The sequence below is a fragment of the Lipophrys pholis genome, assembly GCF_963383615.2.
Source record: "Lipophrys pholis genome assembly, chromosome: 6".
In the NCBI taxonomy this organism is placed as follows: domain Eukaryota; kingdom Metazoa; phylum Chordata; class Actinopteri; order Blenniiformes; family Blenniidae; genus Lipophrys; species Lipophrys pholis.
The window spans coordinates 23,869,704-23,881,830 of NC_137629.1; the positions used below are offsets into that span (position 1 = coordinate 23,869,704).

The 12,127-nt window shown below is 44.2% G+C and overlaps 1 protein-coding gene across 2 annotated transcripts; it reads right to left on the bottom strand.

Moving 5' to 3' along the window:
• Positions 1-2,699: 2,699 nt before the first annotated feature.
• egr1 (early growth response 1) lies at positions 2,700-6,797 on the bottom strand. Of its 2 annotated transcripts, XM_080465602.1 has the most exons (3): positions 6,463-6,797; positions 5,601-6,023; positions 2,700-4,754 (listed from the first exon to the last, which is right to left on the bottom strand). In XM_080465602.1, the coding sequence occupies exons 2-3, from the start codon at positions 5,809-5,811 to the stop codon at positions 3,427-3,429; spliced, it is 1,539 nt and encodes a 512-aa protein (XP_080321728.1). In that variant the 5' UTR covers positions 5,812-6,023; positions 6,463-6,797; the 3' UTR covers positions 2,700-3,426. The 2 variants fall into 2 exon arrangements, with proteins under 2 accessions (XP_080321728.1, XP_080321727.1); XM_080465601.1 differs by lacking the exon at positions 6,463-6,797 and having other exon boundaries at positions 5,601-6,302.
• Positions 6,798-12,127: the final 5,330 nt, after the last annotated feature.

The window sequence follows — 12,127 nt, forward strand, 5'->3', positions numbered from 1 at the left end:
TTAAAAAAAAAAAGAAAGATATTCTTCTTAGTGAGAAACATCATGATTTAAACATCAAGATGATTTCACTGAGCGCAGACAGCAACCACACCACTGATTTTGTTCGTGTGATTTCCTCGTGCGTCCACGTGTCCACGCACACACACACAAAATGGCGCAGTGATGTCGATTTAATCCAAGAGAGTGGACTGTTGTTACCGTCTTTTGTTGATATTTCTTCTTCAGCTGTACGTGTGTTTAATTAAACATATACAAACGTATAATACACACACACTCTCATACACACAGGATTCACACCAACGCGAAGACCACACCTTCATCCAGGTACATCTGCTTTACGCCAAATGTTTTCCTTTGTTTTAGAGCAAAGTACAAGAAAATCTCTTTGAAAAAGTTTGCATTGAATTAAAGGAGCTTTTTTAAAATAACCTGAACAAGTAAAAGTTTTCATGAAAAATGAAGGCAATTAAAATTATGTGGTTTTGAATGTACCTCAATGGGTGTCAAATACAGTAAAAAAAAAAAAAAACTGTCTTCCATTTTGTGTTTTGCAGACTTTAGAATGCATATATTACAAATCCAACCTGGCGTTATGACTGCGTTGCTGATGATTCTATAACGTAGCTAACTGTCACTGCTGCAACACCAAATTTGTGTTATTTGTCGACTCTTTTGTGGGAATAAAAGAAAAAGAAATAGCAGTTATGTTTAAGTAAAAAAAAAAAAAAAAAAAGTCTTGTTAACACCTTCTTTGTCATTTTCACACCTCGCGATGTCATCTGGCAGGTCATCTCAGACCCATGGGTGGAGCGCAGGTCATATGTTGGACAGCCCTGCTATAGGTGGTGGAAATCCAGCTCATTTCACACGCAGCTTCACATACATGGGCAGCGTGCAGACACAAGGCAGGAACTAACTCGATTAAGTTCCTTCTATAGACAGTGTGTACATTGTGTACCGACGCCTGCGCGCATGCACAAACACGCTCAACTAATAAGACCCCGTTTGAAAATCTGAGATCAGGAGACCAATTACCTTAATTATTTCCCCTTTCCTGCCATCACTCTCTTGTACTTGTTTTTCTGCTTTCTATTTTAGCTGTGTTTGCATTTGTGAGTATTTTGGTTTGTGCATTTCACAACGCAAAAATTACTCCAAAGCTCAGAGAGAGGGGGGGGGGTTTATGTCTACACAGACTAAAAAAACTGAGCTGTTTTATTTCCATACTCAAACATGTAGCAAGAATTTCTTGCCGAGGGAACAGTGGCAGATGAATAATGATGGTGCGATAAAGCTGTTATTATATTCTGCTTGAAAAACCCAAAGAAACAGCATTTAAACCTTCAGGCCCAGTCTGTTCAGCTGCTCCTGTGCAACAATTCACTCTAACCTACACCGATATTGCCCAATTGTGTGTTACAGCTCATTCACTACGAGGTGACAGCATCTCGCCAACATTTGTGGGAAAAGTAGGTAATTATTGTGTGATGGATTCCACCTGCACCCTGCAGAAATAACCCCGTGCATGTCTAAGTAGAGTCGGTTTAAAATATCCCCATCTAAAAATCATTTCTCCATCAGCATACAGAGGATTTTTTTTTCTCCCTTTTTTTTTTTTTTTCTTTTTTGCCATTTTGTTTAAACATCAGATTGTTAGAGGTCTGTGTACTCAACAGAAAGAGCCGAAAGCATATCATCAAATCTGAAATGAAATGAAAATCCAGATAAGCGTAATATCTTCAAGAGCAAGTTAGATGTCGATAAGAAATCCTCATCATCAGTGTTTATAGGCATGGGAGTCGTCATGCGTTAGTGTTATCATACAAGGTTTCATGGGGGGGAAGAGTGATTGAAATGGAGAGTTTTCACAAGATTATGATGTGTTGGAGGGTTTTTTTTTCATTTCTTTTTTAATTAAAGAGAAGGTCCATGTAATGTGATGGTATGAATCTACTAATAATCTGCATACAATTACCATATAAAGATAATAGTATATATGAAATTCACGTATGGGGAGTATATGATGCAACATAGGGAAGGAAATAATGTAATGAAAAGGCTGGAAGCACCAATGGAAATATTTGAAAGCACACAAGTCAAACAATAAAAGTATGATAACAATATACATATATATTCATATTTTTATTTATATTTCATTTCTGGGAGGATATCTTGTACATCAAATATCCCATTGGCAGTTAAGCGCATTCAATGTGTTTAGAAGCCAGAAACAGTCACTTGTTTTAACAAACACAAATACAAAATAAAGATAACCACAAAATAATGAACTGCATGTATATAACATACAAAAGAATCCCATGCCTACTCAGTAGGTAACTTCAACATTCCAGCTCTTGAAGATGTGGATATTTACACTTAAGTTTTACAAAAATATACTTTATAGTTTTTAATCCTTTTTTGCTTACATTCTGGTAAAATGAAGCGGTGCCCTCGTAGCTCGTCCCTTTTCCTCTCTCTGAGTATGACTTACATTCTGTAACAAAAATATTCCCTCAACCCTTAAGGCGAGATGCAGTGCATCCTCTCTTGCGCGCAGCCGAGTCACAACACCAGCAAGGCTTCACAAAAGGCACCAAATAACGGGAGCGTTTGTCTTGTTGAAATTCTTTTGAACTTGTTTTTTTTTTTTTTTTCTCCTTTTCTCTATTTTTCCATATAACCGAGCGATATGTCACATGTGAGAAAGAGAGAAAGAGATAGTACCAGTGGATGATATTTACAAACAGAAACTAACATCACTCTTACTCATGCTTGAATACTTAAGTGCTTTTTTTTTTCTTTTTTTTTCAAACAAAGTCAAAACGGATCACAGCATCATCACTACATAATAGAGAAAGTATGTAGAAAATATGGCCCTGCTCACTTAAAATAATACAATGCAAATATGCAAATAATTTTGTTCACATCTGTGGTACCAAAGAATGATAAAAACAAAACATGGCACATGTACAATATACATATATGATAGCTTATGTATATCATTCAATGTCTTTTGTACTGTTTCTGTGCCTGCAAGGGCGAACGTGCCACAGCACCACGACGGCTGGCAACCTGTTTGTCTCTTGGTTTTTGAGTACCTAATAGCAGAGGTTTCTTCTCAGTATCTCTGAAGTCCCTTATGCATTTGAAACGTTGCATTTGTTTTACAGAGACATAAAAAAAAAAAAAGAATCCCTTTTTATCTTCGTTTGTCTTTGCCCAGTCCTTGGCATGTGTCTTTTTCTCTCTTTCGGGTAAATCTCAAGATTCACCTAACTCTGCACAGGGAGCAGAAAAGTGCTTTTTGGAGGGGAGGAGGGAAGAAAAAAAAAATCCTTTTGATGCTGATTTCATTCCCCTCAAAAAACCTTAAGAAAGGACAAGTTTGGTGAGACTTAAAAGTTTTTCTCTTTGCTCTTTCTGTTTTTAGCAGATCTCAATTGTCCTTGGGGAAAGGGTGGTCTGCATGTCTGACAGAGGGGTGGGGACGGGGGAACTGTAGATGTTGGATACGACTGATGAAGGGAAAGAGGAGGTGACCTGTGACTGAAAGGTGCTGGACATGGAGACTGATGGGTAGGTTGTCGCGACAGAGGGAGACGGATAGGAAGTGTGGACTGGAGAGGAGTAACAGGAGGTTACTGGGGAGGCATAAGAGGACACCGGTGAGGGGTAGGAAGTGATGGGAGAGGGGTAGCTGGAAGCAGGTGAGGCGGCGGATACCGGTGCTGTTGTTGCCACCACTGCTCCCGCTTTCTCTGCTTTCTTGTCCTTCTGTCTTAGATGGATCTTCGTGTGCCTTTTCCTCTCATCGCTGCGAGCAAACTTGCGTCCGCAAATTTCACAGGCGAAGGGCTTCTCGCCAGTGTGAGTGCGGATGTGTGTTGTTAGGTGGTCACTGCGGCTGAAGTTGCGCATGCAGATGCGACACTGGAAGGGTTTCTGACCCGTGTGGATGCGGATGTGACGTGTGAGCTCGTCGGACCGCGAGAAGCGGCGATCGCAGGTCTCCACGGGGCACGCGTAAGGCCTTTCGTGCGGCGGCGTCTTGCTTGGCCGTGTGGGGTACTTGCGCATGCGGCTGGGCTTAATCAGCTGCGACTGGTAGACACTTTTTAAGTCCTGGGAACCAGTTTGGGTGGCAAAAGCCTTAATTGTGGACAGAGGAGTGAGGGAGGGCTGGCTGGACTGACTCTGGAAAGGCTTTTGGTCAGGAGGCACCAAGCTGATCTCTCCCTGCTGCTGAGGAAAAAGATAGTCAGGGATCATGGGCACGGGGAAACTTGTGCCACAGGTCTTGCTGTTGGGGTAGGCAGGCGGTGGGTACTGCACTGCTCCCGCTGAGTTCGGAAAAACCTGGCCCTGGTCAGGGAAGATGTCAGAATTTGGGCTGGAGTATGTCGGGGCGGCGGAATAGATTGGATTGGGCTCACTGTGGTGAATCGAGGAACTGAGGCTGGAGCTCTGAGATGAGGAAGAGGAGGTAGAAGAGGAGGACGTGGAGGAGGACGGAACGGTTGAAGAGGATGAGGTGTTCTGTGAGGCAGTGGAGGAAGCGCTGGAGCTGGGCGCAACATTGCCCATCAGCCCGGTGAACAGGCCCAGGATGGGCTCCGCCCAGAGGCTGTTGCTGCAGGTGGTCGCAGGCTCAAGTGTGAAGCGGCCTGTGTAAGAAATGGGGGGCAGCCTCTGGGTGGGGTACGTCTGTTCCACAACTGGCTTGTCACAGTTGAAGGGGATATCAGGTAACGTATCTGCAGGGAGCACAGAGAAAGGAGAGACATTAATCAAACTGTCAATATCCAGAGAGAGGAGGGGAGTTCAGGATCCTGCCAGAGCAGTGGACAGTGTGTCACCCCTCTCCTCTGTAACAGATCAGTCAGGTGCCCACGCAAAGAAGCACTCTCCAACTAAACTCTTTCTGCCTCAACTCTAAAACTGTCTCGGCCACATCTCCACCACCACTGCTGCGCAAGCTTAATACTCACATTCTCATCTGCTCACTCTGGCTTTTTTTTTTCTTTTCCACTTTCTGTCTCACACGAGCCACACACACACACACATACGCACACACACACACACACACACACACACACACACACACACACACACACACACACACACATACGCACGCACACACCAACATGCAGATTTCTAAACTCATCAGAAAGCCAGAGGCAATTGATTACCAAAACTGCAGTTCAGCTGGTTTTAGGAATGCAATTTGAATTGAGCTGTAGGAGTGTCTAGAAGCATGCGGTGGCTGAGCAGAGTCTGAGTCCTCAGAGAGCCAACAGGGTTTTAGAGCTGCTTTTAAAAATTTATATTAAACATTATTTTTGTATCTGATTGTTTTTTTGGTACATGCTGGTTGGTAGCTTGCGAGACTAATTTGATTTGTATTTACAAATCATAGCTTGTAAGTTACAGTTACATGAGTTTACATGTTTTTCTATCAATTTATTGCCAAACAACAAATCATAAAATATCAATTGCGAATATAGTATTGACCAGTCACTTATTATAATTTTGTAATTAATAGAGTCATTTTTGCAACATTGAGGATGCGAAAGAAAAAGCAAGTTTTCTTTGTCTCTTACCTCCAGCAAGGTGGTCGTACTGCTCTCCCGGCTCGCCCGAGCCGAAGCCTGCACCTTCGGGTGCGGAGGCAGTGAGGAAGGGGGTCCCCGCAGAGCTGAGCATCATCACCTCCTCCAGCTTGGGGTAGTTATCCATGGGAGAGTGAGGAAAGCTCAGGGGCTCAGAGATCTGCAGGGTAGGGAGGATCATCTCGGTCTTGGCTGCAGCCATCCTCTGCTGGTGCTGAAGCTGCAGGACTGATGCTGCGCTGGCGGCTGCTGCGGAGCGCAGGGAGGCTGTGCACGCTGGCAGAGCAGTGGAGGGAATCACTCAGCCCAGCGCAGGGAGCGCTGCACACTTCTGCTGATGCCGAGCAAGATACTGTTCTCTGCCTGGCTCCGTGACTCTCGCGCTCCAGTTGTCCTTGGTGTTTTCCTTTGTCACTGAGAGATGAGTAAAGATCCACTTGTCTTTTTCAGAAAAAATCAAATGTATCCTTAATACTCATTCCCTAAGATGCATCCAAATTAAGCAACAGATCAATGTTGATTTTTTTTCTTTTGCATTAAATTACTGATCCAATCAGGTTTTGACCTTAGATGGATGTTGTTTTGAATTGACGTTTCACTTTTGGTGTGATATTTCTCAGTTCGGGAGTTTCAATGTGTTTGTCAGTCTATCTCTGCTCTAACAGTTGCTCTTGTGGACTCTCAGGGCTCTCTGAGCTGAGAGGTTTCCCCGCTCCTTTTATACACTCCTGTCGTGACGTAGATGTCCATATATGGAAGAGAGGAAGCCCATATTTAGGCACTGCAGTGGAGGACACATGACGCTGGCCTGGGGGGGAAAGCAGAGCGCACACACTTTATATTAAGCTCTCACCGTAAATTGCGAAGACAACGCCGCTCTTCCTCTGTCCCGAATCAATGTGTCTTCATAGACGAACAGCTTCGCCAGACAGCGGCATAATTCTTGCTCTCTCCCCGTCGCCCCGTAGATTTGATTTGGATTTCCCATCTGTGCAGCAGGCTGCGCCGCTGCCGGAAAGCCCGGCTCCGCCGTGCCTTATAAGGTCGTGACTACATAAGGACCTATTCCGGTGGGTTTCCATTTCCCGGGCCTTATTTGGAACTTCCTGAGGCAGCGCTGATCGCTGCTTGGCAGTGAATGAGAGGCTGGAGTGCAAATCATGTCCAGCGCTCACAATAAGTAATGTCAGCAGCAGAGTCCTGCTCCCGGGTTTTAAAGCTCAGGCTGGGCTTCATGTGGAGGAGAAAAAAAATACTTTGACTTTGTTTCAACATGTTTCATAAACTGCAAATACAAACGAAGTTTAAACATGAATGATTAGATAGGTTGTGAAGTTACCTTTATTTTCCTTTTTTTTTTTTTTTTTTCCTTTGGTCGTATTCTGTTATTTCACCCTCATGTTGCACCACTTTTCTCCATAATGCATGCAGGCAGGCGCAGAATGCGACCCTGCAAAACTCTGCTGCACGGCAGCAAACTTCCTCCAAATTAACTTTCCGTCTCTCTCGGCCGTGTCATTGATTAATGAGAACAGATCGCCGCGGATGCTGACGAGGTGCGGGGCGATCGGTCTAATTGAGGGGTGTCCCCGGCTCAATATTCGGGGGAATCTCTCTGCCACTCAGCGGCCTAATGGGCCGCATTAACAACGCTGCGCGCAGCTGCCAGGACGCCCGCGGGATGCCGATGTTTCCCCCGGCTGCTCCAGCTCCGGTGGGCGCGCCAGCACTCCTCGGTGGATGCTGACGGGAAATCAATGTGTTTCTCTTGCTGCTGACTGGATCTATATGCGAGCAACCTCATTGGGAAATATCGTGGGCAGGAGCCTTTAAGGTGGCCCGAGAGAAGGTGAGACAGAGACAGAAGATCTGCTCCTGGTGCATGTGAAAACAGAGCTGAGAGACAGAGAGAGACCTGCATCCCTCTGATATTATCATCAAGTCTGATGATTGCGTGTCTAAACTGTCTGTATATCCACAGGTGCTCAATTAAAAACAAAACAAAATATTGACAATGAATATAGATAATAGTAATGTCATCTTAAAAAAGATAAATATACTAAACAATCCAAAATGTTAACCATAGTATTTTACTGCATCCTGACAAAGGCTCTTCTGGTCTTCGCCAGGTTGCATTCACTCCCAGGCGTTTCCCATTCAGCCGCTGGCAAATCTCTGTGTTTACGCCCATCAAGACTGATTGCAAAACTCTGTCATATATTATGGATGATCTGGAGCAGATCCTCCTTTACAAAATCCAAATAAGCCCAGAGTGGAGGGCACAGCTGGAGAATGTTTAATGTTGTTTATTCATACAGATATTCAACTTATAAATGATCAGCCTTGATAACTTTTTGAAGGTATGTGGCACAGCGGTGTTACATTTCAGGAGAAAGAAACTGCTGCTCCCATTGCTAACAAACTCTTTATTTTCATTTTTTTCAGTAAATGTGATGTTGCTCCTCCATGGGCCTCTAACCTTACGGGCAGAAAAAGATCAGGAGATGAGACATGAGGAGGGTAAGTTAACACAAAATGACTATACATACATGGTGAGGTGATGATACCATATCTAAACTCCCATCTGCATCCACCTTGGCTGTCATGCATCAGTTACCAAAGTCGATAAATTTGCGGCAAAGCAAAGAAGAAAAAGCAGCGAGAGCTAGATGAGAGAACTCATCATCTGATGACAATGTAATAAAATCAGGTTAGGGAAAACTCTCAGAAAAGTAATAAAGTAATAAAGATGATAAACAGTTCACAGTGGCTGTTTGGGCCTCCCTTTACTCTGATGCATGGAGGGGGCGGGAGCCAGATGCTGTAAGGGCAGTGGAAGGAGAATTAGTGTGTGTGTGTGTGTGTGTGTGTGTGTGTGTGTGTGTGTGTGTGTGTGTGTGTGTGTGTGTGTGTGTGTGTGTGTGTGTGTGTGTGTGTGTGTGTGTGTGTGTGTGTGTGTGTGTGTGTGTGTGTGTGTGTGTGTGTGTGTGTGTGTGTGCGCTCTCCTCGGTGTGTTCCCCAGTGCTGCCCACACAAGCCAGCCAGAGGAGTCCTCGGCTGATCAAACTCCAACGCGCTGCCAGCCGGCAGGAAAAAAAAGAAGCTCCACCATTACCTACGCACTCGCCACACCCCTGTTCACACACACACACACACATACACACACACAGCACGAGAACTAGTTAATATTTAATCACGCCCCAATCTGCCAAGGAAGAGAAAACGCGGAAGTAGGTAGATGTAGCAGCCAAAAAAAGATAGAAGGTGGAAGAGAGAAGAAGAGTTGGAACATTAAAAGGTGAGAGGAGAGCAAGGAAGATAATAGAGACATATAGATATAAAAGAATTGGAGGCAGATTGAAAAAAAAAAAAAAAAAGGAAAATATATACGAAGACGGTGGCAATGAAGAGTGAGCGTTGTAGGAAAACAGAAAATAGAGAGCCTGAGAGAGAATCCTCTCACCCACATAGTGTACGTGGGCGCAAATACCAAGCTTTGTGTTGGCATTTGTCAGCAGTCAGTGCCAGTCAGAAGAGACAGGACTGACATGCAGGCAGACACCACTGCTCCTCCGTCACACCTACTCACCTCCACGGCTGCCCACACAGAGCGGTGGTGCAATCCCTCCCCATTAGCATACAGGTGTGCCCATGATGGGCGGACCAAGATTAGAAGGTGGGTAATGACAGTTAGCAAAGCTTGGCTGTTATGTAAGAGGCGACGGGAGGGAGCGAGGGAGGCAGGGATGATTTAATAGAGAGAGAAAGCGAGTGGACCTGGTTATTTTTGAACACGGAAATCTGCCGTCACGGTTTTATTGTACAAAGTGGGAAGGGGCGAGAAATCTGGATTTTCATATGGTAAAAATTAAATGTGGCCTCACTACGATGGGGCCCGTGTTGATAATTAAATGGGAGAAGAGCGGGGGCCCGATCGTCTCTGGCAGAGTGACAGGCTGAATATTAGCCCACAGTCATATAGTGATGGGGAGAGAAGCAGGGAACACGATCGGAGCCTATTTGATAAATGTCATTTTTCTTTCAGTTTTTAGAATGACGCCAGCAGGAGTGTGTGACCTGACCTTTTACACGCAGAGTGAAATGCGCCTGCAAAAAGTTCAGCAGCCGTGAGAGAAATAGAATCTCTGAGAGACATTGAGGAAACTGGTCGTGCAAAGAGGTCAAAGACAATCTCCACTAATTGACATATATGAAAAGACAAACGGATGTAAGGGGAGTCCGTTCGGTACCGCATGCTTTAAACACCTCACTTCTGTTCTCTCTTCATGGTAAACCTCAGCCCACTGATTGAACTGGAACACATTGCAGTAGATGAAAATAGCCCACCTGTTGACACTCGGACGCGTTCCCGTGTTTTCTTTTTCTTTTTTCTCTCTCTCTCTCTTCTCACATGAAGCCAGAAAGATCACTGGAGCTCCATGTAATTACAAGATATGATTTCTCTAACAGTAGGTAGTAACTCTTTGATGTTTTAAAACAGTCGACTGAAGCTTCACAATCGCCGCAATCTCGGCTCCGTCTTATTACCCCTCACTCCCCCCGGCCCAGACTGTGGAGCAGCACCGCCGCTGGCGTATCGCATAGAAACAGAGCGGCGGTGGCGGCGGTGGCGGCGGTGGCGGCGGTGGCGGCGGTGGCGGCGGTGGCGGCGGCGGCGACGGCGACGGCGAATGGCGTCTGTATCTGCTTATCTGTCTGTTGTTACCTCCTGAAGGTTTTAGGTGACAGAGAGACGATTACCAAACACAACACAAAGCCCACCACGAAGTGGCCCCACCGTGGCCCCCGAGGATACGTGACTCACCGAGTCCCCGGGCCTTGTTTGTTTGATGCTTGCGACAAAAGAGCTGACCCCTGACCTTTCAGCACCCGATGAGTCACCGGTAGCATGCCAGAAAGACGGGGCTTCCCCAACACCATGCAGCATTGGCCGCACAGCAACGGGTAACATTTAAAGGTTGTCACAAAACACTTTTGAATGTTTGCCTGAGCAGAGCGCTGCGGTGACACCCTGGGGTGACCGCCGCCTCTCGACAGGGCTTTACAGAACCAGGTCAGCGCCGCTCAGCAGCAGTAATAAAGAACTTTTTTGGTGAATTGACTCAAGACGCGAGTGCATTAAATATCTGTTCGAATAAAAGATTTCTGATTGCAAATTTAATGAAAATAATATAAAATGCTCTCAGGTTTTACTTTTCCTGATGAGAAAAGGTTCCTGTTCCACTTTTACTGACTGATGAGAGATTACATTTGATTAATCTGACTTTGTACAAACTGTACCAAGAATTAAAATATGATTTCCTTTTCATTTTCTTCTTTCTTGCCAGTCTACAGTGGAAATACTGAGGAACTTTAAAAAAGATATACTTTTTTTTAATATACATTTTAGTCCATTGATAAACTTTTCTTTGGGTAAATGGTATATTGGGGCGTGTATAAATGCACATAAAAATCACAATATAAAAATGATATTCTTTGATGTTAACTAACTTTTGGTATATAGCTATTTGGAAATATTAGCATTAATAATGTCACCAGAGAAGAAATTAAAAATCAACACAAATAGAAATGTCACCCAAATAAACATAAACAACCGTCTGTTTCATATTTTGAAAGCAAATCATAATTCATTCATCTACATAAAGGAATTGGTTACCCGAGTGAATGAGTGAACATATCAAAACAAACAAAAAGCATTTAATTGATTACAATAAAGCAAATTCTTAATTCTAATACTTTTCTGAAGTTTGTCAGTTATGTGCAACATTAATTATTTTTAATTGTGTTTTTCACTTTTTTTTTTTTTTTTTTTTTTTACATTAAGATTTTTTTATATTAAATGGATTACAGTTGCTTATTCTATTGTGTGACATTTAAGCTGCCTCACGAGCTTCTTTTTAACCCGTTGGCTGAAGAAGAAAATCATTCACAGACGAGACTAATTTTCGGATTCCCCTCATGGTTGCCTGGATGTTGCGGCGCGTTTTCGCTGATTTACTTTGCTGATTGGATCTGCTCCTCACGCTGCTGCCGTCTCTGTGAGTGCAGGGAGACAGACAGGAAGAGATGAGCAGTGAGAGAGGGGGGAAAAAAAAATAAAAAATGTAGCCTCAGCGTCCAGACTGCAACGCAACTGGTTTGTTGTCTTTAGCGAACACGTTTGGGTGTGACTCACATGCGTACGTATTCGACGAAAAAAGAAAACATCCAGACTCGTAGGCCTGTTTTTAGTCTGCGGCAGTCGTCGGGGTTTTTTTGTCCGAAATTTTAAAACTTTGCTTCAGTCTGCAGTCACACGGAGCTGTGCCAGTTCACATCTGCTTATGTGGAAGAGCAGCTTAAAGCAGCGTGGGTTTATTATTGCATCAGGCAGTCACGCCATCACCCTGCTCACTCCTTGGCCCGTGACGTTTATTGAGAGAATGGCTTGGAAGGGGAGACAGTTGGTTTTGATCTTTTTCTTTCTAAATAAAGAGCTGAAAACTCATAGCCCAAGC